The sequence below is a fragment of the Gossypium raimondii genome, chromosome 12, assembly GCF_025698545.1.
Source record: "Gossypium raimondii isolate GPD5lz chromosome 12, ASM2569854v1, whole genome shotgun sequence".
Classification (NCBI taxonomy): domain Eukaryota; kingdom Viridiplantae; phylum Streptophyta; class Magnoliopsida; order Malvales; family Malvaceae; genus Gossypium; species Gossypium raimondii.
Genome location: NC_068576.1, coordinates 3,707,622 through 3,735,007, shown reverse-complemented (window position 1 = coordinate 3,735,007; position 27,386 = coordinate 3,707,622). Strand labels below are relative to the sequence as shown.

The window sequence follows — 27,386 nt, the reverse complement described above, 5'->3', positions numbered from 1 at the left end:
AATATAAAATTTAAATATTTTTAAGCAATAAATATTAATTATTTATAAAATTTAATTAGAATATATGAACTATATTTTAAATATTTAAGTATAACCATTAAATGTTTATAATTGGATATTAACACATTTGTATTATTTTAAATTTTTCATTTTAATTAATAATTTTAACACATTTGTAGTTAAATACAAAAAAGAAAATACTATTTATTGGAAGGGTGAAAAATAATTAAACACTAAAAGTGACAATTTATTTGACACAATTTTTCTTCCAAAAATTTTTCAAGTTAAAAATATTATTTTACCACTATTAAACAAACCCTAAAAAGTGATTCTTGAATTATCCCTAAAAAATTAATTCCTTTCACCAATCGATTGATTAACCATTGAAGCGACAAGATTTAAATGATTTATTCATTTGCACCGAATTCAGGCATGTTTAATTTGATTCAATTGATTTGACTTGAATATTTATTTGATAATTATAATTATAATTATTATGACAAAACAATCCCATTAACATACAGCAAAAAAGAGGGCAACAGTAAAAAATGGGCCTGAACCGTTTATTTCCTGTACTTTAGAGGAACTTTCTTTTATTTCCAGTAGTTTAGAGGAACTTTCCTAATGGCGGCCATTTAGTTTCCTGAGGGCCTGAACCGTTTCTTCACGTCTCGTGTTCGATTCCCATAAGCCCCAGATAATGCCGAAAACTTCCTTGTCATACTCATCTCTCTCTCTCCCCCTTATATATAAGAAGGGTGAAAAATAAAAAAAAGAAGAAAGATTGGCTTTTATTTCACTCTTCGTTGCTTCTCTCTTCTGAATCTTTCTTCTTGCTTTCCCTCTGGCTTGACTTCCCAAATGGCTTCTGAAGAACAAATATCCGCCATTAAGGTACGAAATTAATGTATTCCAAAAAAGAAAAGCAATATAAAGGCTTTTAGGTTAACTATAATTTAACTGTTTTTTTTTCAAAAAAAATAAATTATAGGGGGCGAAAGTACTTATGGTAGGGGCAGGAGGTATTGGTTGTGAGCTTCTCAAGACTCTCGCTCTTTCTGGGTTTCAAGATATTCATATAGTAAGTCAATTGACTTTTTCTTTAATTTCTTAAAAAATGTTTTTTTTTTTTTAATTTCTCTGTTTTCACTTTCCGCATTGTTTAGTGACGAGTAGGGTTTTTCTTTTTCGGGTTATACATACTTTTTCTTCTTTTCGTTTTAAATCTTTGTATAACTGGAGCTTGCGCTCAGGTGTTAGCATTTGACCTTGTATTTTTGTGGCTGTAAAACTGTTTGTTTCATTTGTTATGTTATTCACCAAGTGCTTTGAGGTCAAGTCAATGATGTGGGTTTGAACCAGTATTTTCTTTTTCCTTTTCTGGAATTTTTTGTTCATGCAATTAAATACATATGCTTGTAGATTGACATGGACACTATTGAAGTCAGCAACCTGAATAGACAATTTTTGTTTCGACAATCCCATGTTGGGCAGTCTAAGGCCAAGGCAAGCACATCCTCAAGCATTTTTCCTTGTTTTCTTGCATTGGTAGTTATAATTCGATGACTTGTATTTCATCAATGTTTTCTTATCAGGTTGCTCGAGATGCGGTCTTAAGATTCAGGCCCAACATAAGCATTACACCATACCATGCAAATGTTAAGGAGTCTCGCTTTAATGTTGATTTCTATAAAGAGTTTGATGTTGTTCTGAATGGGCTTGATAACTTAGATGCAAGGCGCCATGTAAACCGTCTTTGCTTGGCAGCTGATGTCCCACTGGTTGAAAGTGGGACCACAGGGTTCTTGGGACAGGTAATTTAGGTTTTTTCATGTCTAGCATTTATATATGTTCCCATTCTTATCTTACCTAGGTTGCCTGTCGAGGTTGCTCATATTCATGCTTTCATCTAATTTTTCATTGTGCAACTACAAATTCACACAATTTGCTTTGGTTTACATGCTATATAACCTATAATCTAAAGTTCCGCTATTTTATGCAAATAGTTACTTATTGAAGGAACTCAATCCTAGAACAGGTGATCTGTTTTATCCTATATACGAGCAGCATCATAGTTTCTATTTGCACCGAGTTTGTTTCCCTCGGTACCTTCTATTGAAGGCTTCATAAAACATTATTGCAAATAGGTCCTATGCTAATGTTATCTATGCAGAGAGGTACCTCTAAAATATGGTTGAAAAGTTCTTTTTTTCTTCCATTGGCGGAAAAGCTGTTTTTTTCAATAGTGAAAGAAAGAGTATTAAGCAATTAAATTTTATTTAATAAATATCAAAGTGTACCTTTACTTCTAGTTCATCAAGTGTGTGTATTATTTTGCTTTCTCTACTTGTTTAGTAACATAATCTTATGTTTGCTTTAGGTTCTGAACTCCTGCCTGTGTTTGACTACCAAATCTGTTGGTTATTTGACTTGAAAAACGAGTTTTGTATTTTCTTTCGGTTATCAACTTCTTTCTATCTATAAATGCTATATGTTGATACTCCTTTTTTTTCCCTTGGCTTTGGCATTACGTTTAATGCTTTTAATCTGTGTGTTTTTGATGTTTTAATGATGACAGTATTGTATAACGATAACTCTCCTTGGTGCAGGTTACTGTACATTTGAAGGGGAAAACGGAGTGCTATGAGTGTCAGGCAAAACCTGCCCCAAAGACTTATCCTGTCTGTACAATTACGAGCACTCCCTCAAAGGTAATTATTGTTTGTTTTTCTTTGGGATGGGTTTAGGGTGGGAGTTCATTTGGTTCTATCATAGTAACCAGTAGTCACTAACTACTATTATGATGATTAAATCTAGTTGTTACCAGGAAAACTGTTAATGACAGGTTCTAATAAAAAAATTTTGAATTGTAGTTTGTTCATTGTATTGTGTGGGCAAAGGACCTCCTTTTTGCAAAGTTGTTTGGGGACAAGAATCTGGAAAATGATTTGAATGTGCGCTCTAGTGATGCTACAAACTTGTCTGAACATTCTGAGGATGTATTTGAATGTAGAAAGGGCGAAGATATAGAACAATATGGAAGAAGAATATATGATCATGTATTTGGTCATAACATAGAAGTGGCATTGTCTAATGAAGAAACTTGGAAAAACCGTAACAAACCGTGTGCTATATATAGTAAGGATGTCTTTCCTGATAAACTAACTAAAGAGAATGGAAAAACAGAAAAAGGTAGTACAACAGAAGATGTCTCTGCCATGGCATCTCTGGGCTTGAAGAATCCTCAAGATGTATGGAGCCTTGCTGAGAATTCAAGAGTTTTCTACGAGTCTTTGAGATTATTTTTCTCGAAGAGACAAAAGGTCAATGTTAATCTGTTGCTTTTGAAAACTTGATTGGTTGTTAGTTCTGACCAAGGTATACTGATTTATTTTACCATTTGACAGGAAATTGGGAACCTGACTTTTGATAAGGATGATCAGTTGGCTGTGGAATTTGTTACTGCTGCTGCAAATATTAGGGCTTCTTCTTTTGGGATTCCTTTACATAGTCTTTTTGAAGCTAAAGGAATAGCCGGTAATATTGTGCATGCTGTGGCAACGACAAATGCTATCATAGCTGGATTAATCGTGATTGAAGCAATTAAAGTTTTAAAAAAGGATAGCAACAATTACAGGTTTAGTTCAGTAATTCTTCATTGAATTTGTTTTCTTTTTGAGTTTTTTAGGCATTTAAATACGAAGTAACTATCTAGTTCAGTTCATCTCAAGTATTGAGCACAGGTTTTCCTGTTCGTTTTAGTTTGATGTAATCTATAGCAGTCTTGTTATTGCCAGGAATTATAGTTCTTATCCCATGCTTCCTAATGCAAATTTCTTTTTATGATAATTGTGTGGTCTTAACCTGATTTGGATGCCAATGTAGGATGACATATTGTCTGGAACATCCTTCAAAAAAGTTGCTTCTAATGCCTGTAGAACCCTACGAACCTAACAAGTCTTGCTATGTTTGTTCAGAGGTATATCTAAAACACGTATCTGAATGATTTCTTTTTGTATGTTTGAACTCTTACTTGCTCACGGTTAATATCTTATAAACAGACACCACTATCGCTTGAGGTTAACACTCATCATTCTAAGTTGAGGGATTTTGTTGAAAAGATTGTTAAAGCCAAACTTGGCATGAATTTTCCAGTAATTATGTCGGGAGCAAGTATTATTTATGAAGTTGGTGAAGATCTTGAAGAGGATATGGTAGCAATTTATGCTGCAAACCTTGAGAAAGTAAAATTCTTCTTCCCTTGCTCCAAAAACATAAAAACTATTAATATGAATTTGTTTTCCTTTTTGCAAAACGTGGGTCTGGAAAGTACAGGAATTTTTCTTTTGCACTTTAGCTCTCTGAATTATTTCACTTAACAGGCCTTATCAGAGCTGCCTTCTCCAGTTATTAGTGGGACTGTACTTACCGTAGAGGATCTACAACAGGAGTTCTCATGCAGGATCAATATCAAGCATAGGTTTGTCTTTATGTTGATAACCTTAATGTAAAAAATTAAAATCCATTTTCTATTATTTTTGTGGAAGCCTTTTTAAGAATATGTGTTGAATGTTGGACTGGCTTCATCAAATTAATTTTTCATTTATCGCCTGTGTTCTTGTTTGGTATTACTTGTGTGCATAATTGTTACATCTTCTCCTGGCATTTGTACCATACTCATGGCTAAAACATGAAAATTATTTGTCTAACTTATTTAGCTAAACCAAAATCCTTTTTAGTCTAATTATATGATTAGGCTAGACATCTTATTATTATTATTCAATTATGAAGGGTAAGGGCTGATCCCAAAGTTGTGATTTGATATAGACTTCATTTCTGAATGCCTCTTCTAGTTTTCTTTTTGTGATTGCAATACAATCAGCTTGGAAATGCCTAAATGATGCTTTTAATGTCTATTGAAGTTGCATCTATTGTTTTCCTGAGTTTGGGACATTTGTCCTCAAATCTGAAGACCAATTTTTCTTTAAAAAAATACTCTTCATGCTCACAGGGAAGAATTTGATGAGGAGAAGGAACCTGATGGAATGCTTCTCTCTGGACGGGTTGAAGCTCCTGTGGATAAGAACAGTAATAAGCCTATTGGGAATGGTGAAAGTACATCCAGTGCTTTGTCAACGGAGGAGATTCAGGAGGGTGAGAGGGATGTTGAAATTCAGGAAACTTCTGAGTCGGCTGAAAATGTTACTGGGAAGAAAAGAAAACTGTCTGAGGTTTCCAAAGGCAGTATTCCAGATCATTCAGGTCTTCCTGATGAAAGTAGTAGAAATCAAAACCAACTTGAAAAGCTTGATGTTGATGATGAGGATGATGAACTCATCATATCTAATGATTGGGAATCACTCACCAAAAAGAAAAGGTTGTAATAGGTTTTTACTTCATGTTGATTGTGGACAGCACATCTTACCTCTGATTTTGTATGGTTAGGTTAAATGGTAATTCTTTTGGAGGCCATAATTGTTACATTAGGACCAAATCGATAGTATTTTGCTTGGTTTGATGTTACGAATTGTTATGTCCATTCCCTTTTTGTCGGTTTTCAAGCGTAGCAACAATGTGTATTTGTCCTAGTTTTAGATTAACCAAGGGTTGTAACATTGGTATCCAGGTTTCTTTGAACATCAATGTGAAACTGCTTACTCTGATTATTAGAAACAATGCTCTCTGGAATATGAACTAACCTGTTTCACAGTTTTGCAATGCAAGCTCTTAGATGGATTCTTTGATAAACAGAAAAAAGCAATACCTATCATTAGTTGTATCATGCTTCAGGGATGACACCATTCAATTTTCGGCCTGAAGCAATGGATTTAGCAGGCAGGAAAGCATGCCGATTGTGTCCTAGAAGAAAGGTACATCTTAATTCTTACCATCACAAAGTTTTCGGTGTCAAATCTGCTAGTGCATATCCAACACTCTTGTATTTTATTAGTTAACTTTAACAAATGTACACTATCAGATGGCAGATGGTATCTCTGATTATATTGCCAGACCAATGCAAGGTGAAGGTGAAGCTCAAGTGCAGTACATAAAGCTCCATCTCTATATAGATAAGGTGTATAAAGCTGCATCTCTTTGATCTTCAATTTTGAATATTTCATCCTTAGCATCGTGATGCTCTTTAGATCCTCAATGCCACTAACATCTGCAGTGTATGCAAATAGTCTAGCTTTGCCGAAGTAATACCTTGACAACCTTCTTCTGAAAAGAAAAAAAATATTATCCAATATGAGTGAACATTGAATCAGCAGACATTTATATGCATTTTTTTCCCTTGTAAATGATGAAATAACATGATTATCCAGAAACGCATTAACCCTCAAAGCTTCCATGTTAAAAGCTGTCATTTCAGTTTGATTCTCCGTTATCTGATGTGAAAAAGAAAAAAAAACAGTTATTGAGACGTAAGTTATAATGCTAACTGCTGGAATTTCTACAATTATGAGTTGTCTTGCATTTTTCTTTTTGGTTTAGGAAAAAGATGGATGCAAGTTGGTGTCCACATCCTTACCTAAAATCCCTGTTGTTCGGTCAAAAGGTTAAAGGCATCTCATACCTTTTCATTTATTTAATTTTTCTACTCCCTATTGCCCACTTGTTTTTTTATACTGCCTAATAACTTTGATTGTTTAGTGGTGGTGGAGAGTTAAGATTACCCATGCCATTGTTGTTTATAATAATGGTGTGCTGATGGCAAAGAATGAATACGTAATGCAATTTGATTGTCTCAAATGCCTGGTGTTGGAACCTATTTGTGTGGCTCAGAAGTCAAAACTGTTTTTTTTTTTTAACGAAGGATATAATTTTTGCGAAATGACTTGGATAAAGGTGAAGGTAGGAGATGAAATCTATGTTGGATTCCCGCACCCCCTCGCTTAATGAAGGGCTTTAGAGTGAGATACGTGAAGAGGGTTGCATATTTAAGTTTCAAATTGTAAATATATTGAATGTTAGGTTTTAAAGGGCGACTTAGTGGAATTCCTAGATTAAACTTTGGGTTCAATTTGGATCCCTAATATATATCTAGATTCCTAATTCCAACTTTATATGCATTTGATGAGGAACTTATTCCCATGTTAAAGGTCTCATCAGATAAGGTTCCCATTACCTGAAATATAATCCACAAATTTTTTAGCCATACTTCTAACCTTCCATATATCCTATTTTAATCACAAAGCTAGGAACTTGAAGCTGATTTCTGCATCATCATCATTATTTTTATTAGCCAGTACAACTAATCACGCCATAGGTATCTTCGAGTCTCGATTATGAAGGAAACAGAGGTGAGGCAGGGCGAGTCCACATTTTTATGAGAGAAATGCAATGGCTGCCGTCCAATTAATCAACTGCTTTACCTACCATGAAATTGTTCAAACATTGTGGTTCTGGAGTGTTCGTTAATGGCTTTAACTTCAGCTGAACCCTTAATAGCTTTTGGGTAAATTGCTGCCACAAAGCAGTGTAACGGTTGTGTCGTAATGAAAAATAACACTATCAAATTGCAATATCAGCACAATACTAGTGTGTAATTGCAACCCGTTACGTATCGCCATAACAGTTGATAAATTGTGGTGCAAGACCGCAACAGCCCGCAGCTGGAGCATTACGACACATTCCAACATTGAGTATGACACAACATATCAGGAAGGGCTGACAACTTGATCCAAATAACCTTGTGTTACTTCATGGTGTTAGAAGGCAGCTTTGTGTTTTTTATCTTTGTTTTTCTGTTATTGTTTCGACTTTCAACAGCAGTTGCTTATATGAGTATTTGTTTGTCTCAATCTTATTCCAAATATGTAGAACAAATGTCTGGAAATTTATTTTATGTTGATGCGTTTTAGGAATTAACTTTCCATAGTGTTCCTTCCAATTTTTTCCTCAAAAATTTGCATTTATAGCAAATGTCAAAGTGGCATAACTTTTTTCAATATCGATGCCTTTGTGAATCTAAACTCTAAACATCATTATTTGATAAATCTCTGTTGAAATAGCACAATTTCATATCTAAAAAATATAAGATTGCTAAGGTAATTTCTCTCTTATTTATAATTTTCCATTTGCAGTGAAATATACTTATAGTTTTTGGTGTTTTTATTTGTTTTATTTATCTTTCAATATTTTTAGGGTATAGTTGTAGTTACATATTATGCTATTAAATTACATTGTAGTAAGATTCTATCTACGATGTTAGGTTTTAAGTGGAACCGTTTGTAACTCTTCTAATCTTTCCGAAATTAAACCTAATGTGATTTTTAGTAAAGTACAATCCCACATATATAATTTGACGTTTTAGATTGATTTGTATGTTTTCATTTTGAAAAAATTAAATGTTGTAAATCATAAAAGGATTCTATTTATATCCTTATCATATATATATTTTTGTTATATAAGATATTTCTTAAATTTAATGTTTCGTATCAAGGAAACTCCACAAATCATACGTTTTAGGAAACTAGAGAAGGCATTAGAAATGTTATACTAAAGATAGAGCTTAACTTGAATAATCAAATTTTAGCAATGAATCATGTATGAATTTAAACACTCATCTTAAAGAAGCTTATGAATTATCATATTTTCATGTGATAACTAATTTATTTATCTTCAATTGTTGTTGTATTGAGATAAAGTGGATTCTTTTGACACCTCATTTGCTCAAAGTTACAATTTCAAAGATTAATCTTAGTAAAAATAAATTTAATATTTATAATTGTGTAGATATTGAAGATATGTTTATAGATACTTTAAGAATCATATCTTATTATTTATTTTATATGTAGCTGAACGGCGAATTCATTATGGAAATTATGCACCTCAACTTAGCATATTGCAATTAGAGTTTTGAGTCAAACATCTTCACATTGTGAGTGCAGTTGAAGTGCATTTAGCTTGATTCATACAAAGAAGAGACATAGGCTACAACACAAAAAGCTTCAAAAATTACTTTATGTTCATTATAATATGAAGTTGAAGCTTATACGCTTGAAAAGAAAAAGTGTAAAAGAGTTAGAGATGGGTTTAATTTGATAAATCTCGATAATATTTTTGAAGAGGAGGATCCTTTAAATGCATGGGTTGAAACAATGAAGGAAGCTACGCTTGATAGTGAAGATAATTCTTTATGGTTGTAAGAGTTACTCAATGAAACTGATAATAAAAATCTTGATGACATGGATGAAATAAACCCTACTTCATCTAATGAAGAAAGTGATAAGTTGTTGATCAAGTGGTGCTAATCAACATAGGTATTCTATCCATTCTCATCGAAACTAAGGTATGAGTAAATATCTTTATAAATCCAAGTTTGTTTGAAATAAATGTTTCTACTAGTTCACAAGATAGAAGAGGTAGGGATGATAGAACTCATGGCAAGATATGAGGACACTTACATAATTCATTTATAGGCTCCTCATCTCATAGTTACAAATGAAAATAAATTTAATAAGTTATCTCCTCGAAGTTTTCATTTTTTCTCGCAAATGCATTCTATCTACCTTACTTTGGACAAAATTCAAGTTATAAATTATTTACTTACCATTTATCACATCACATGCACCCTACCAATGAAACATTTTGTGGTTCTATCCCTCCACCTTTTGTATGTAATGTGACACCTCCATCCCTTTTAAGGGATACAACAATAAATTTTACTTTTATTTTTTTACATGGAATGGAAAGTGATTAAAATCAAGAGAGTGGTAAAACTAAAAATAGAGATACTTTAAATTCACTTCGCCATTCATTTTATGGTAATTTATAAGAAATAGAGTTTTATATTTGTATGTGTATATGTTTTTTTTTACTTAAATGGATGTAAAATTAATTTTCATGTCTATCACTATTTCAATTTCATCTATTAAAATTGTGATTGTTATTATCTATGATTTAGTACGATAATGTTTGTAAGTTATTATCTTTATATCGTTTTCAATGAATTTTTATTTATAAAATTAGAGTTTTTTAAATAAAAAACTCATAGAAGAGTATAATTAATATTAAAATAATAAAATATAATTTCAAAATGTGTAATATAATGTTTTAAAAATAGAGATTTTCGAAAACAAAATCATGTCCACAACAACTGTTATGTATTAGATAATGCCCGTAATATCCACAATTGCTTTCGTGACGAAATCCGCAACCAATAATATGGGTATTATCAAATGGAGGACTGATTGATGGAACCACAATTGAAACGGATGCAATGGCAACTGACTCAGCCTCATCTCCGGACACTACACCAAAACAGGCTTTTAGCGGCATTTTTAGTGGCGCTTTTAATAAAACGCCGCTAAAGATCGAGTATTAGCGGCGCTAAAGATCATGTTCTTTAGCCAACAAGCGCCGCTAAAGGTCATATTCTTTAGCGGCGTTTGTAGGAAAAGCGCAGCTAAAAGTCATGATCTATAGCGGCGTTTGTGGGAGAAGCGCCGCTAAAGGTCATGACTTTTAGCGGCGTTTATTTCTAAAAACGCCGCAAACGTTAGTGACGTTGTCAATAGCGGCATTTTTTGCGGCGCTTCTAGAAACGCCGCTAAAAGCCTGTTTTGGTGTAGTGTGATTTTCATTCTAAGAATGATTCTTGCAGTTGCAAAACATGCTCCATGTCCCACAAAACATCTCCCATTACTAATCTATGGCTATCACAACCATGTGTTGCAAACACTTCTAAGCAACCTTTCCTAACTTGGTCAATTGACTCGGGACAAATAGAGTTTGTATAAATATTCGGTGAGGAAAATCTCGAAAATACGAATGAAACTCGAACAGAAAATGAAGAAATAGGACAAGGTTCTAAGGTGTGTATCAAACCACTATCTTTAACGTTATATTTGCTCCCACCTATATTTGGTGTGCAAAAGAGTTTCAAGCAAATTAACCTTAAGGATGCAATGAAGCCAATGACTATTTACATTTTGCACTAAAGAGAATAGCCAACTAAGCATTGAACAATCTATAACAAGAAACTCAATTTCTACAAAGAATTTCTACAGTAATACTTTATAGAATAATCTAATAATATTAGAAAATGGAGGAAGGTTAGACAGAATTTTAGAATTTGTTGGTGTAATTTCCAAATGAAATATCATTCTTATTTATAGAAATTTTTATGTCTTTTATAGATGCATCTTTCAATAGGTGTCTTTTCCGAATAATAACATCTTTAGAAAGAGAAATAATTATTCATCGAATATTATAACTATTCAAGTAATATTGTTTGAATAGTTATAATTGTTTTCAAAAATCAAGTGATATAACTCTTGACCAATAACTAAAAGATTTATCTTTTGATTAATTACACCCATTCATTTATAGTTATTGAAACATCATGAATATTTGAAAATGTTCCAACAAATAGTACCCACAATATAAGGGTCGATAATCTTTTGAAAAAAACCCTTCTTCTTGATCTTCTTCTTCTTCTATCGCAAGGGGCATTCAACCTAGTTAACATTTTCTTTTGGCAGCTGTGGTTTGATGGTAGCATTTGCACATAAGGTCTCAAGAAGAACCAAACCAAATGAGTAAACCAAAATTAGTAATTTCGGCGACAAAGGCATCATCAAGCAATATATCGATGGACTTAACATCACGGTGAATAATTGCTTGTGCTTTACTAGTGTGAAGGTGATGGAGAATCTATGAACAATTCCAAATTCTAATACCCATACCAAGCCTCTACTACCATGATAATGATGGCAAGTCTTTTTTGTACAAATGATCTCTGAAATAAGTACTTATAAACGAGTATAATTTCTTTGTTTCATCACATTAAGGTGTTGATCGCCTAGGTAATTAAAAAAATTAAGAATATTAATAACAATTTGAGTATAGCACTTGATATAATTATGTACCAAATATATAAGAAACCAACAGTAAGCTATGTCTCTACTCTTTGAAGGCTATAGTCACCACCCATGACAGAATTGAAGGCTGGGGAACGAATGATGTAGTAGAGGCTTACCCCCTCTTACCTGTTATTTCAACAATGGAGTAGTGAACACACTTATTCTCTTCCTTCAAAACTCTGATAAACAACCAGGAGAAGGAATATTGTCATGGTGCTAGGAGGAAAGGGATTCTCAACCTACTGTCCAATAATATCGAAAATTACAAGCTCGTAACAAATTTTTTTAGGCTTCCAAGAGTATGTCCAAAAAGAAGCCTGAGGAAGTGAGGAACAGTAAAAAAAAGTAGAAAAAGATTCATCTTGGGACCAGAGACAATATTTAAGAACAAGATACAGCCTCGGCTTAGGGCTACCCGAACCATCACTTCACTCAGTATAAACTTCTTTCCAAGCTTTATCACCTAACGCTTCCTGAATCGTGGGAGTAGGGGAGGGAATATTAGTTGTAGGGGGCAAGTTAGCTGACATCTCAACAATAGGGCTATGACCTGGAGATACTTCAAAAGGTAGGGTAGCCTGGTGGGTGACAAACCGAGGGCTAAGAAGAATCAGGATTCACTAACACTAAAAGAGAGGATGACTACTAAAACTCATCAACCGCCACACTGTTAGGGACTGCAATTGTATGAATTACATCATATGGAAACTCATTCTTCTTAAAAACATGCCGAGATAAGTAAACATATTTTCCATTGACATTTATACCCACGATGCATTGGACTAATATCTTACAAAAATACATGGCTTCAACAAAAATTCAAGTTTATAAGGATTAAATGGCCTTAGATAAGGATAGCACCTACTTTCGAAGACCTTAAGAAAGGCATGATCTGGTTTGCAACCATACAACTTCTTATGAGGCGAGAGACCATGCACCACTCCAAAAGGTAACTGATTTATAAGGTGTACAGGAGTGAGAGAAATGCGTAAGACCACAATTTCATAGGCAACGCTGCTTGCGCTAGAAGAGTTGGTCCCAATTTGACAACATGCTTGTGTTTGCATTCCACCATACCATTTTGTCAGAGGCATGTGGCTAAGACATGCGATGATGGATACCACATGAAATCAACATGGAGGAGAAATTGCAAAACTCTCCTCCCCAATCAATCTGCACTTTCCAAGTAGTACTTTTAAATTGAGTCTTGACCATTTTTTTTTAAAATAGCTTAAAAGAAACAAGAGCATCGGACATATGTTTGAGCAAATAAAGCGAACAATTTCTCATAGAAGCATTGACAAAAAGGACATATAATATTGAAAACCTCAAGTCACCGAAGATGACCCCCAAAGATCCAACTCAAACTAATTCAAAGGGTTTAGTATATTTAGTATAAGAGGCTGCAAACAGTAAGCATTGACTTTTGCGAACACAACAGGCTAAACACAAAGTAGAGACTTTATTAACATTCACTAAATTTTTAAAAAACTTGAGCACAAACAGTAAAGAATCGGTTAAAGGATGCCTCAACTGTTGAAGTCAAACCGACTTTCAAAGTCGGCATAAAATTGAAGCCAATAGTTTCTATTCAAATTGGCCTGCAACTTTACAAAACATGGCTTTGAAATTGATTACAAATTGGCCTGCAACTCACAAATTAAGGATAAGCATTATCAATACATACTTGCCCAAAGTTTCATGATATACTTAAAAGGATAAGTAATCATTAAGGCGGTAAACTGTGTTTATATATATATATATATTTCGTATATTAATGTGTGTTGAAAGTGAGAAAAAAAAGTGTGAGAGATAGAAATTTAGCAGCAGCCAGTGACAAATTTATATATTTGTAGGTTTTCTTTTTTATATATTTGTAAGTAATAAATTAGTTTGATTTTGATTGTTCATTACTGTTCCAACAAGTGGTGTTTGAGCTAGGTTCGTGTCGACGTCACAATAGAAAATATGATTCAACCATAGATCCTGAAATTAACAAAAACAAATTATGGCAATTAGAGCATCCAAATGGAAGCCTTGCTCGCTTCTCAAGATTGTTGGGATGTTGTCGAAGAAGGATATGTCGAGCTCGAAAATGCAGCTGTTGAAGCGGCTTTGACAAATGAAGAAAAAAGAGTATTGAAAAAAAGCTCGTAAAAAGGATAAGATGGTGTTGTTCTTTATTTTTCAAGGTGTTGATGAATCAACCTTTAAAAAAATTTCAAATGCGAAGACATCAAAGGAAGCGTGGTGAATTTTGTAAATATCCCTTCAAGGAGCAGAAAAGGCCAAAAAGGTACATTTACAAACCCTTAGAGGCGAATTTGAGATGTTGAAAATGAAAGTTTAAGAAAGTATTGATGATTATGTCACCCAAGTGAAAGCGGTGGTAAATGAAATGAAAAGGAATGGAGAAACACTTGATGACGTAAGAGCAATGGAAAAAATTTTGTGGTCGTTGACACACAAATTTGATTATGTTGTTATTGCCATCGAAGAATCAAAAGGTTTGTCACAAATATCAATCGATGAAGTTGTGGGTTCCCTCCAAGCCAATGAGCATAAAATCAAGCAAAATGATTATGCTGAAAATTTGGAGCAAGTCTTGCAAAGCAAGCTGTCCTTCAATGAAAGTGGAGCTAGCAATAGTTTTGGACAAGGTACAAATAATCGTGGAGGATACCGTGGAGGATATAGAGGTAGAAATAGAGGTGGATGAGGAACACGTGGATGAGGCAATCAATCATATGGTAGAGGCTAAACAAGTGAAGAATATTAGACATCAAGTCATGGATGAGGAGTTCGAGGCCGAGGTAGAGGTAGATTTCAACAAGGAAATAAATCTCGGATACAATGTTATAATTGCCATAAATATGGTCATTTTAGTTATGAGTGTAGATTAGAGCTGTCCATGGCCGGGCCCAAAAAAAAATTTCGGCCCGACTCTTAGGCCCGGGCCCGGCCCGGCCCGAAATATGGGCCTGAAATTTTGCCCAAGCCCGACCCGGGAAAAAAGAGTAAGCCCGAACCCGGCCTGGCCCGATTTTTAATAAACACAAAAAAAATATTTTAAAAATAAAAAAATAAAAAAAATATTTTTAAAGTATTTTAAAATTAAAAAATAAAAATAAAAAATATATATTTATTATATTGGTAGGGCGGGCCCGGCCAAAAAGTTGAGCCGAGCCCGGCCCATTTTTAAACGAGCCTCATTTTTTGCCCAAGCCCATATTTCGGCCTATATTTTTACCCGAACCCTCCCATATTTCGGGCGGGCCGTCGGGCTGGGCCGGGCCGCCCGGCCCATGGACAGGTCTAGTGTAGATCCACTCCTAAGATGGAGGAGAGAAATCATGTAGCAGCAGCTAAAGAAGAAGAAAATATGGAATCTAATGTATTCCTCACTTATAAAGAAAGTGAAAAATCAAAGACCTAAAAATTTCTTTGCACGAGCGCTTGTCAAAGTAATTCTTGCAAATTTGAAAACTGAATCTCGATTTTATTAGAAAAATGAGTCGCCACTGATCTTTTTTTCTACGTCTGATCGGACACCTAATAAATTCTCTTTTAAGAAGAAATATTTATTTTTTAAATTTTTCTAAAAAAAAAGGAGGTAGTTTTAGGTTTACGTAAAAGTCCAGAGAAAATTAGAGTTCGGGAGTCGGTTACGCGCGAGGAAGGTATTAGCACCCTCGTGACGCCCAAAATTGGTATCTCGTTAAACACGCGTTGTCTTCATTTTCAAAAGTACGAGTTCAATTTAATATTAGTCGTGATCCGATTGAAACACGAGAATTTTAAAGCACAACAACTTTTTCTTTTTTTGAAAACACGAATTTTTTTAAAATACAAGAATTTTAGAAACACGAATTTTTTTTAAAGAACACGAAAATTTTGAAACACGAGATTTTTTTAAGAAGTACCGTATTTAACACGAATCAATGATATTCATCCCTACATGGCGATGAAATCATCGAATTAGTGCCAAATCGATTCAACTTAATATTTAATCGTGATTCTATTAAAACACGAGGATTTAAAAAACACGAGAATTTTAGAATATTTTCGATTTTTTTTAAATGGGTGTATCGTGTTTAACACAAACCGATGATATTCACCCAACATAGCGATGAAATCAACGATTTAATGTTAAATCGATTCGTTGCCTTATTTATTGAAATTATTTAAATTTAAAATAAAATTGAAATTAAATTAAATTTAAAATATAAATACAAAAATATAAAAATGCATAAAGTGCTAATAATATTAAAACGAAATAGCATAAAAATACGAGTATTAAATTAAAAGTGAAATAAACGAAATTACCGAAAATGTCCAAAACACGATCTTCACCGAACGGGTTGCACAAATTAAACCCCCTTTTTTCTTTTTCTTTTTTTTGCTTCACTTTTTCTTTTTCTTTCTTTTTTTTTTCTTTTCTTTCTTTCTCTTCTTTTTCGGCCTGTTGGGCCGGCCTGCTGGGCCTGCTTGAAGTGCTGCTTGGCTGATGGGGACTGGGCTGCTGTAGGCCTGCTGTTTGGGCAGCTATTGGGCTTGCTAAAGATGGCCTGCTTTCTTTTTTTTTTTGCTGCTGCTTCTTTTTTTTTGCTTTGTTTTTTTAGGGGTTGCTTTGGGCTTGGCTATTGGGCTCGCTGGGTCGGGTTGGGTCACCAAATCGGGTCCGGTCGGACCCGGGTCGGGTCAGTTTGACCCGACTGTTAATTTTTTTTCTTCTACTTCTTCTTCTTCTTCTTCTTCTTCTTCTTCTTCTTCTTCTTCTTCTATCAGCCCCCTACCAATTTCTTTGTTGCTGCCGGCGCTTCCTCCGCCTACGGTGCGACGGCCGACGACGGCGCACTTCCCTCCTCCCCCTTTTTCCTTCTTTGCTTTCCTCTTTTTCGTGGGTGTTCTTTTTTCTTTGAAATTTTTTTTTCTTTGCTTGCTTTTTCTTTTTCTTTTTGCTTTGGTTTTTATTTCGTTTTTTAGGTGTCGGCGAACAGCGGTGCTGGTGCGACGGCCGGCGGTGGGCTACTGTTTTTTTTTCTTTTTTCGCTCCAAATTTTTTTTTTCTTTTTTGCTTTCTCCTTGGCTGCCCAAATTGGGGGTTTGAAAACCCTTTTAAATTGCTGATTTCTCTTCCTTTTTGCAGGTAGCAGGGGGCTAGGGAGGGCCTAGGTCGGCCGCCAGGCGTTGCAGGTGCAACTTGCGTCAGTAGCTGCCAAAGGGACCAAAATGTAAACGTAGCAAAAGTTTTGGGGCTGAAACATAATTTTGAGAAAATGTCAGGGTCAAAATATAATTTTGAGAAAGTTCAGGGGTTAAAATGTAATTTAGAAAATTTCAAGGGTTAAAATGTAATTTAGAGAAAGTTTAAGGGTCAAAAGGTAATTTTAGAAAAGATTAGGGGTCAAAATGTAAAAAAATTTAAAAAAAATTCTTTTTTTTAACACGAAATTAATCCCGGACAAAATTCAGTGATTACAAAAAATATTTAGTATCCTGATAATTGTGCCAACAATCACATGTGTGGCCGAAAAGACTTATTTTTAGAGTTGGACGAGAATACTTATAGATAATTAACATTTGGAGATGTATTGTACACCATGGTCAAAGGTAAAGGCAAAGTTACAGATACACAAAAGAACAGAGAGAAGAAATACATATCAAATGTTTATTACGTATCAGCTTCGAAAAGCAACATCATCAGCCTTGGGTAGCTTATAGAAAAAAGATGTGAAGTAAATATGAAGGATTGCACGCTCGCTTTAAAAACTAAGAGTGGTGAATTAATTGTCCAAGTTGATATGATGTGTAACCGTCTATTCACTATTGACATTGAATCCAGAGAAGTGAAGTGTATGAAGAATGAAATCAAAGATGATTCATGATTATGGCATTTAAGGTTCTGGCATCTTGAATTTTTTAGTCTAAAGTTATTGTCAAAAGAAAATATGGTGAATAGATTGCCAAAAATTAATCTTCCTGATCAACTGTGTGAAGCTTGCATTAAATGAAAACAATGCAGACAGAGTTTTGAAGTTGGAAAATCTCAACAAGCCAGGAGACCATTAGAGATTGTACACTCCGACATAACAGGTCCTTTTGATATACCATCACTTGGTGGAAGCATGTATCATCTTACTTCTATTGATGATTTTAGTAGAAAAAATTGGATATATCTTTTTAAAACAAAATCAAAAGCACTTGAACAGTTTATTGAGTTCAAAACTATGGTAGAAAAACAGAGTGGACATTATATTAAGATACTCAAAACTTATAGAGGCGGTGAGTATACTTCAAAGCTATTTGAAAGCTTCTGCAAGGAGCACGAAATTATTCACCAGTTGACAACTACGTACACGCCACAACAAAATGGAGTCGCTAAAAGAAAAAAACTGCACTATTCTTGATATGGCAAGAAGCATGGTTAAATGTAAGCATTTACCAAGAATTTTTTGGGCTGAAGTTGTTCAATGTGTTGCTTATTTGTTGAACCGGTGTCCAAAAAAAAGTGTAAAATATAAGACATCAAGTGAAGCCTGTAGCAATCAAAAGCCAGGAGTTGAACATCTCAAGATTTTCGGATGCATTGTATATGCTCATGTTCCTGACCAGACGAGAAAGAAGCTCGATGACTAAGAAGTGAAATGTATTTTCATTTGTTATGAAAAAAGAAGCAAGGCATATAAGCTATACAACCCTCTCACCAAGAAAGTTATTACTTCAAGAAATGTTGAATTCGATGAATATGGAGCGAAGAAGACAAGAAAATTGAATGATTATTTTCCAGTGATGACAAAGATGACTTCATCAATTAAGAACAAGGTGATGATCAAATACCTCCACCAAGTCTTGTTGCAACAACTCCTACAATATTGTCATCACCGATCAACAGCAATACCAACAGCTTAAAGGAAGCACCTGTAAGAATGCATAGTTTACGCGATATTTATGAGGTCACAAAACCTATAGAAACAATAATCGATTGTTCATTATTATGTTTAATGACAGAATGTGATCCAATAACATATGAAGATGCAATTGAAGATGTCAAATGGATGAATACAATGGATGAAGAAATTGCAACAATAAGAAGAAACGACTCGTGAGAATTAACAAGTCTACCAGAAGGCCATAATCCAATTGGAGTCAAATGGGTGTACAAGATGAAGACCAACAAAGAAGGAAAAGTGGAGAAATACAAAGTAAGACTAGTTGCAAAAGGCTACAAGCAAAGAGTGGACTATGATGAAGTATTTACTCCATTTGCCAGAATTGACAGTATAAGGCTTCTCACGGCAATTGTAGCACAAAATAAATGGAAGATTTATTAGACAGATGTGAAGTCAGCATTCTTTAATGGCTATAGCAAACAAGGACAGGAAGACAAAGTCTATCGCTTGAAGAAAGCTATATATGGACTGAAGCAAGCCTCGAGAGCATGGAACACAAGAATAGATGAATACTTTTAGAAGAACGGGTTCATGAAAAGCCCATATGATCATGCCCTGTATACGAAGAAAATGGAGTTGGTGACATCATGATCATGTGCTTATACATGGATGATATGATTTTCACATGAAACAATTCAGATATGTTCAATGACTTTAAGAAAGTTATAACTAAAGAATTTGAAATCGCAAATATTAGTGAAATGTCATACTTTCTTGGAGTCGAAGTGAAACAAATGAAAGATGGAATATTTATGTCTCAAAAGAAGTATGCAGAACAGATTTTAAGAAAATTCAGAATGAAAGATTACAAGCCGGTAGCCACGCCAGCAAAACCAAGCATGAAATTAAGTGTTGGTTCATCTAGAGAGCCAATAAATTTAATGTTGTTTAAAAGTATCGTTGGAAGTTTAAGGTATTTGACTATCATGCGGCTAGACATCATGTACGCAGTGGGATATTTATTTTGGCTCCGTGACATTTTTATGGTCATCGAAAAAACAACAAATAGTATCTCTCTCAACATGTGAAGTAGAATACATGGTTGTTGTGACATCCACATGTCAAGCAATTTGGTTAAAGAATATTTTGGGTGAATTGTTTATTATACAAGAAAGTTCAATTACAATTTATGTCGACAACAAGTCTAAAATATCTCTTACAAAGAATTTGGTGTCTCATAGTCGAAACAAACATATCGATACAAAATATCATTTTATTCAAGAGCAAGTGAAGAGTAAAAATATAGAGTTAATCTACTGCAAAACGAAAGATCAATTGACAGACATTTTTACGAAACCATTGAAAACGGACGTATTCTCTAAACTCGAAGAAAAATTTGAAATGAAAGCTCGGTTCGAGAGGGAAGATTGAAGTCAAACCGACTTTCAAAGCCGGCAGAAAATTGAAGCCAAGGGTTGCTATTCAAATTGGACCGAAACTTTACAAAACGTGGCTTTTAAATTGATTTCAAAGTGGCCTGCAACTTTACAAATTGGCTTGCAACTCACAAAGGATAAGCCTGCTGGAAGTTTCATGATATACTTAGGGATAAGTATCACTAAGGCGGTAAATTATGTTTATATATATATTTCGTATATTAATGTGTGTTGAAAGTGAGAGATAGAAATCCAGCAACAGCTAGTATAGAGTAAAAAAAAGTGAGTGAGTGTTGGAAAGAATTGGTGGCATAAGTAAATAACTAGCAGCAACTAGCGACTAAAATTTATATATTTGTAAGTTTTCTTTCTTATATATTTGTGAGTAATAAATTAATTTGATTTTGAGTGTCGATTATGCTTCCAACATACACATCCAATGTAACTGCTCATTACTGGTCCTTAATCCACCCTTTGCTTTAGTGTAGTCTCTGTCAGCATCATTTGTATATGAACCATCAGCCTCATCCAACGTCCCAAACTTTTGGAGTCCATCAAGCGCCACATGTCTTAGTAGAATTTCACTTGATTTTTCATCCTTAACAAAACAATAGGTAGGGTGAAATTCAAATAAAAGAAATTATCTTTACCAAACTTAGAGATAGAGAGAAGATTTTTAGTAATAGGCGGCACATGCAGTAAATGATCTAACAACAAAACTCGAGAACATGTCTAGTAGAAGATCTTATATTAGTTAGGGTAAGACTAGAACATCATCAACCTTACTCGTAAGGCAAAGCCAGAAGAAATTTTACTTTAAGGGTTTGAGATAGAATTATAAATTTTTCGAGGGGTCAAAGCTAAAATAATTAAATTACATTTATTTTTGGAGGGGCCAAAATTGAACATTTTTCATTCAATTAAGAACTAAAGGGCTTAAATAGAATGATATAATGTTTGAGAGGGACTTAAGGAAAAATTTTCCCATTTAACCGGGGAACCCCTGCCTACCCCTTTGCTACGCCCCCTTGTTACCTGTGCCTATGTACTTGTCACTAATAATGAGCTTCAAGAAATCATTCATCACATGTTGAGTGGCCCTAGAATGTGGATACCAGCTCCCATCAGCTCTGCCAATTGAGGATAAAACCATTGAATTCACCTGAGCAACAACCTTATTGCCTTACGTGATAGGAGCTACCTTATCAGTGACAAGAATCAACATATACAAGAGTTTTTAAGTAACTATATATTCACTGAAACAGGTGCACGAACAGGAAAGTGACCCTAAGGTAAGGGTGATTAAACCTGTGAAAGCATCGATCCACTAGATAGCCCATCTTACCACATAACTCCCATTGAAGATGTTGTGAATTGTAACATCCTCTACCCTTGCAAAAAACCTAGGAATAAGGACATGGCATCCTGTGATGTTGATCCTGAGTGTTCACCATAAAAGGTTGAAAACTATAGTGCATCAGTGTTGATTGCCTGTGGCAATCTCACAAGAATTTTCAACCTTGATTAAGCATAAATCAAAACGGATACTACACGCTCAAAAGTCTTAAGGTTCTCTACTTGCATTAATTATGACCATTAATGAATCAAACTTTTGAGGTAGGCCATTCAAGACAAGACCGTCTCGATTTGCTCAACCTTAGGGATTGAGTTGCAACAAGTAGTCAAGGTATCACAAATTTCTTAAATTTGAGAAACATAATCTAGCATCAGCAATCTCCTCTTTGCATATATAGCCCTCAACTTGCAGTGAAAGTGCATGACTTTCCTTGTTGAATGAGTTGAAAAAAGTCGCATCAACGTGGATCAAATCGACGTCTGAGTCTACGACCTTCCCTGGAAGGATATGAGCACTCACAGTTGATGGCAACTATAAGATGCGAGTGTTCAATGCTGTTATACATACAACTTCTTCACCCATGGCCTTAAGAACATACTTCGGTGGAATAGGCTTAGACCTACTTCCCTCAATACCATCTGAACTATGAGTACTTCCTGTTTCCACTGCAAGAAATTTTTGTCGTCTAATCAAAACATTGACCCTTCCATTAGAAATTTTTGCAAGAGCACTGTGCTCTTAGCCTCATGTTCTAGATCATCCACAAACTCTGATGTCTATGCCATGAATGAACCTTAATACCTTCAATTGCAACTTCGATACCATGTGAAAATGAAGAAACGTGTAACATTGTTAATTACTAAAGAAACCGTGCTTAAATCAATCATTAACTATTTAACTACTTAAAGTAAATAATCAAAGGGTCAAATGGTCAACTAATACACTTAAACTTGAAGTTATATGTAGGATCGTTGGTTAAGGTTGGGAGAAACTGATTGAGGATTGGGACAGTCTTAAACTTGGAAGTTATGAAGGAGAACATATTGGCGATTAATTATCAACCAAAACAAAGGATTAAAAGAACTGGAGTCAGAGAAAGCTTTTGACGGAATGGGCAAGAAAAAGCAAGTGCTAGTAATTGAATATTTATTACATATCATCACACTTCACAAAAGATCAAAAGCATAAATTCATGGAAACCATGCATTTTATTAATTATTACACGACAACATCATCCAAATTATTCATGGCTAGCTCTTCAATGGCTGTGATGACCAGGCAATTTTTCCTTTATCTTCTCCATCATACTCTTCTTCTCATGTTGATCATGGTGGTGGTAGTGCTGCTCAGGCGGCGGCGTTGTTGCGTTGCTGGTTGTTGTGATTCTGGTTTTGGCAACGTAGGTTACGGTTTGTGATTGCCCCTCCTCCCCCGCCTCCGTCTTATGCTTTCCACCCGTTAGTTTCTCCTTTATTTTCTCCTTCAGCCCTTTCTTCTTCCTTCTACCGCCCATCCCATCGTCCTCAGACTAAAAAAAAAAACGCAGTTATTTTATATATAATCAAAATACAGCCAAAACCCTGAACTGTCATCATCAATATATATAATTTTATAAATGATGTGAGGTGGTTTTCTTCACCGAGCTAGGGCTGGAGGCGTTGGAGCGCTGAATCTCTTCTGTGGTGGAAACCTCGTAATGCAGGTGCTGTGGCTGATACTGCGGCTGCTGTTCCTCCTGCTGCAGGTACTGAGGCCGGAGCTGCTGTTGCTGCTGATACTCAGTAGCGGCGGAAAGAGTGGGATCATATCCCATCTGACCACCATACATATCTGTCTGCTTGGCGGCTACACCAGAGACGTAAACGGGGTTACCATGTTCGTCAGTCAATTGAACGGGGTTGCCATGCTCGTCAGTAAGTGGAATGGGGTTGCCGTGCACATCTCTTAAATCAGACATTTTTTTTTTGTACGACAAGAAAAGCCAAAAGGAAAGTAAAAAGAAGAAGCTTGAAACACAGTTGACTAGTAGTGGCGATACAACAGTATTTGACAACTAAACAATGAGGTATAGTATAAAAAGGAAAATCCAAAGTCGGTGGGAAGAGTACGTTTTTGCATGCAACTTCGGTTTTTTTACAGATGGCGAGGCGTTCACAGATGATGCATTCACATATCGCCACGTTATATACTGGGGCAGACACGTGTAACCCAGATTTGGGAGGCAGGAGGCCAGGTAAGGCTGTGATAAAAAACCTAAACTGGTAAGCCCTTCCTTCTTTCACACATGTACGTAGATATTTTGAAAAAATATTATAGCATGATTTAGTGTTGGTTAATTCTTTTTAAACATGCTCTAAGTTTTTAAATTTTTTATATATTTAAATTTACATTTTTGTATTTTTTTTATTTTTAAGAATTTAATCTTATTTTTAAATTAAATTAAATTGAGTAACATTGTTAATTTTATTGGTGTAATATTCCAAATTTTAATTTATTTGATTGTTTGTAATATTTCCTACTTTTTGGGTTGTAGGAATGGTTAAATGTGTGCTACAAATTAAAGTAATTTATAATATTTTTCTTTATATTTGTCAAATTCTTTTGAATAATTATAATTACTTTTATAAATTAATATATTTGTAATTCATTTAGTTTTCAAAATAAATTTATAATTCATTTGATATAAAGACAAAACAGTAAATCATGAAGCACAAGCAAAGAAGGGTATCATAGTAGTTGAGAATTAATTATTTTATGGTTTAAAAATAATAAAATAAATATTAGTATTTTTATATTTTTATTATTTATAAATAATAAACTGATTCAAAGTGGTGAAGCCGATTAAGCTAATATTTGGTTGGATTTAATTTTATTGAGTTTAATTTTATCTTGGCCTGAATAGTAATTAAATTTATTTATTTATTTTATTTAAGTTAAATAATTTTATTTTAATAAAAGAAATGTTTTTAATTAATAAAAATTAAATTATATTAGAAAAGTATTTTAAAATTTTAAAATTAATTTAAATCAAGTGAAACTCGAATAAAAATCAAATTAATTATAATAACCATATCTATACTATATTTAAAAATTTTGATTAAGTTGGTATTAGAAGTTAATTAAGCAATAATTTAGTTGGAACATAAATAAAAATTATTATTACAAAATAAATTGTATTATTATGAGAATATTTCAACCTAAACCACTGTAGTTTTTGAATTTTCAATTGGCTTATATGTAAATAAAAAACCTTTAAAAATGTGAAAAATCAATTAAGTCTCTATATTAAATTTTCACCCAATTAAGCTTCTACTATTAACTAAAATAATCAATTAAGCCCCTCCTTAATAGTTTTCATCATTGACCACGTTGACCATTAAAATAAATTAACGAACCAATCGGATGATGAGACATGACAACTTTTGGTTTAATCTAATATTTTCCCATAAAAATGATTAAAAATCATAAAATTTTAAATAAAAAAAAAGAAAATTTATCAAAAAAATAAAATTTTATAATTTTTTATATAATTAATAAAACATATTTAAATTTTTATAAAAACGTATTAAAATTTTATAAAAATAAAAAATATTAAAATTGATATAAACTTATAAAAATTATAAAAATAAAATAAACTTGAATTAGACTGAACCAATCAGTTGGACCAATTAGACCTAAATCGGTAAGGGTATCTATCTGAAGAAAGCCATTAGACTAGTTGACTTGAGAATGGAACAATTGAACCGGTTTTTTATTTTTTAAATAATTTTAATTTTCTAATTTTTTTAATTTTTTACTTAATTGAATTGGATGGATAAGTTGTACTGACAAACCGGTGGCATGACTGATTCGACTACCAAACCAATTTTGAAAACCTTGGTTAGAAAATTTCATTCTAACATATGCTAATAATTGGATAATGAAAATTTGGTTTGATAAAATTATTAAATAAAATAAAAAATCAATTCAACCACTCAGTTCCCAGGTCAACCGATCTAATGGATGTCCCCAAATCGGTACTCTTGTTGATTTCGGACCAACCGATCCAACTCAAGTTTTTATGATTTTTAAAATTTTTATAATAATTTTTTACAATTTTTTATTATTTTTTAAGAATTCTAATATGTTTTTTTTAATTTTAAATAAGTTTTATTAATTTTATATTTTTTATAATTTGTTTGATTTTTTTATAATTTTTATGACTTTTTAATATTTTTATGAGAAAAATATTATATTAAACTAGAAGGTACCATGTGTCACCATTTGATTAGTCTGTCAATTTATTTTAATAGTCAACACGATAAATGAAGAAAACTACAAAGTTTTCCTTTTGAAGATCCAAGAAATTCTTGTTCGAGACTTTTAATTTAATACTTTTTCGTTTTCATTTTTAATTGACATAGACCCCAAGTCATCTAGTATTATGAGGATAATGCGTTGGTAATGGTCGAGATAGCTCAGTTGGTAGAGCAGAGGACTGAAATTTCTCGTGTCACCAGTTCAAATCTAGTTCCTGGCATATGATTAATTTGAGGGATTGAATTGATTATTTTAATTAACGGCAGAGACTTAATTGGGTGCGAATTTAATACAAGAGTTTAATTATTTTTTTTTACATTTTCTTATGGGCTTTTTTTAACATATAAGCCTTTTCAACTTTTACCGATTCAACCAAAATTTCATAAAATTTTTATGAATAAAATTTTACATATTATTTTATTCATGTTCGGATTTTGTAACTATCCTCCTAACAATACCAATTTCAATGTTTGAATCTCTAACTCCTATTAAAAAACCAAAATACCTTAATATCACATCCAACATTTATTGGTTTGCATAAACTAATTTTGATAAAACCAAATTATTATCTGAGAATTTTGAAAGTATTACAGTGAATGCCGTATTTTATCATTTCATAAAGATAAATCAGATATATAAATATATCCATTTCATGTAAAAATAGATTTTCTATTTTTATTTGTTTATCGCCTTCTTTAAGACTAGTTTCTTTTCTTTCAGGAGTTCTTTTAGAATAGAAAGATTATTCTTATCTTTGTTTATGTCTCGGGTTAAAACAAATTACGATAATTCGTCCCCTCCTACGGTTTAGGTGACATTTTTTACACATGAATCTATAAAGTTGGTTTAAGAAGTTGTGGGTTCACTGAATTTCAAGTGTCTGAGGTAATGCGCATTCTTAAAATTACAAATAAATTAGTGTGAATCGCTTCGCATTAGGATAGTATTTGTCTGAATTTTAAGTAAAATCAAAATAGAAGTTGAGAGATTTTTACAAATAAATATTTAATTTATAAAAGAATAACAAAGATAATATATATATTTTTAATTAATTAAAATCTATAGAGAAAACTCAAAGTGATTGTTGAGTGCGTGATTGACACGTGAATCGGAAAAAATTAGGTATCAAATTAAAAAAGAAAAGAGTCAAATTCAAGCATTAAATTAGATAAAAAGAAATTAAACATTAAATTAAGAAAAAAAATATAAAGTCCAAATATCAAATTAAAAAATAAGTGTGAAGTTTAAATACAAAATAAAACCAAAAAAAAATTAAATACAAAAATAAAGAAAAATAATAAATTCAAAAACCAAATATCATATTAATCCTAAACTTAATGGACATATTTTTGTTTGAATTCTTGGAAGCCAAGTGAGGGATATAGTATGATGACCAAACCTGCGAGCAAATGTGGAACATTGGAAGCCCAAAATTTTTAAAAATTTTGTTCCCAAGGACCAATGAAGGTATGGTTACTTAACCATGAAGAAAGTGAAGAGTTTAAGAAGTCTGTTTATTGAAATCAATGTTTCA

At 33.3% G+C, this 27,386-nt stretch overlaps 2 protein-coding genes across 2 annotated transcripts; one reads left to right on the top strand and one right to left on the bottom strand.

Annotated features, from left to right (window-relative positions):
• The first annotated feature begins 684 nt into the window (after nucleotides 1-684).
• Nucleotides 685-5,709, top strand: LOC105762881 (SUMO-activating enzyme subunit 2). Its single transcript, XM_012580830.2, has 11 exons — nucleotides 685-894; nucleotides 992-1,081; nucleotides 1,423-1,506; nucleotides 1,596-1,814; nucleotides 2,610-2,711; nucleotides 2,874-3,323; nucleotides 3,408-3,637; nucleotides 3,886-3,979; nucleotides 4,062-4,244; nucleotides 4,383-4,480; nucleotides 5,012-5,709. Exons 1-11 carry the CDS (start codon nucleotides 862-864, stop codon nucleotides 5,382-5,384), a joined length of 1,956 nt encoding a protein of 651 aa, XP_012436284.1. The 5' UTR covers nucleotides 685-861; the 3' UTR covers nucleotides 5,385-5,709.
• Nucleotides 5,710-22,682: 16,973 nt separating this feature from the next.
• On the bottom strand, nucleotides 22,683-23,617 carry LOC105762878 (embryogenic cell protein 40). Its single transcript, XM_012580826.2, has 2 exons — nucleotides 23,193-23,617; nucleotides 22,683-23,081 (listed from the first exon to the last, which is right to left on the bottom strand). Exons 1-2 carry the CDS (start codon nucleotides 23,508-23,510, stop codon nucleotides 22,812-22,814), a joined length of 588 nt encoding a protein of 195 aa, XP_012436280.1. The 5' UTR covers nucleotides 23,511-23,617; the 3' UTR covers nucleotides 22,683-22,811.
• Between the last annotated feature and the right edge of the window lie 3,769 nt (nucleotides 23,618-27,386).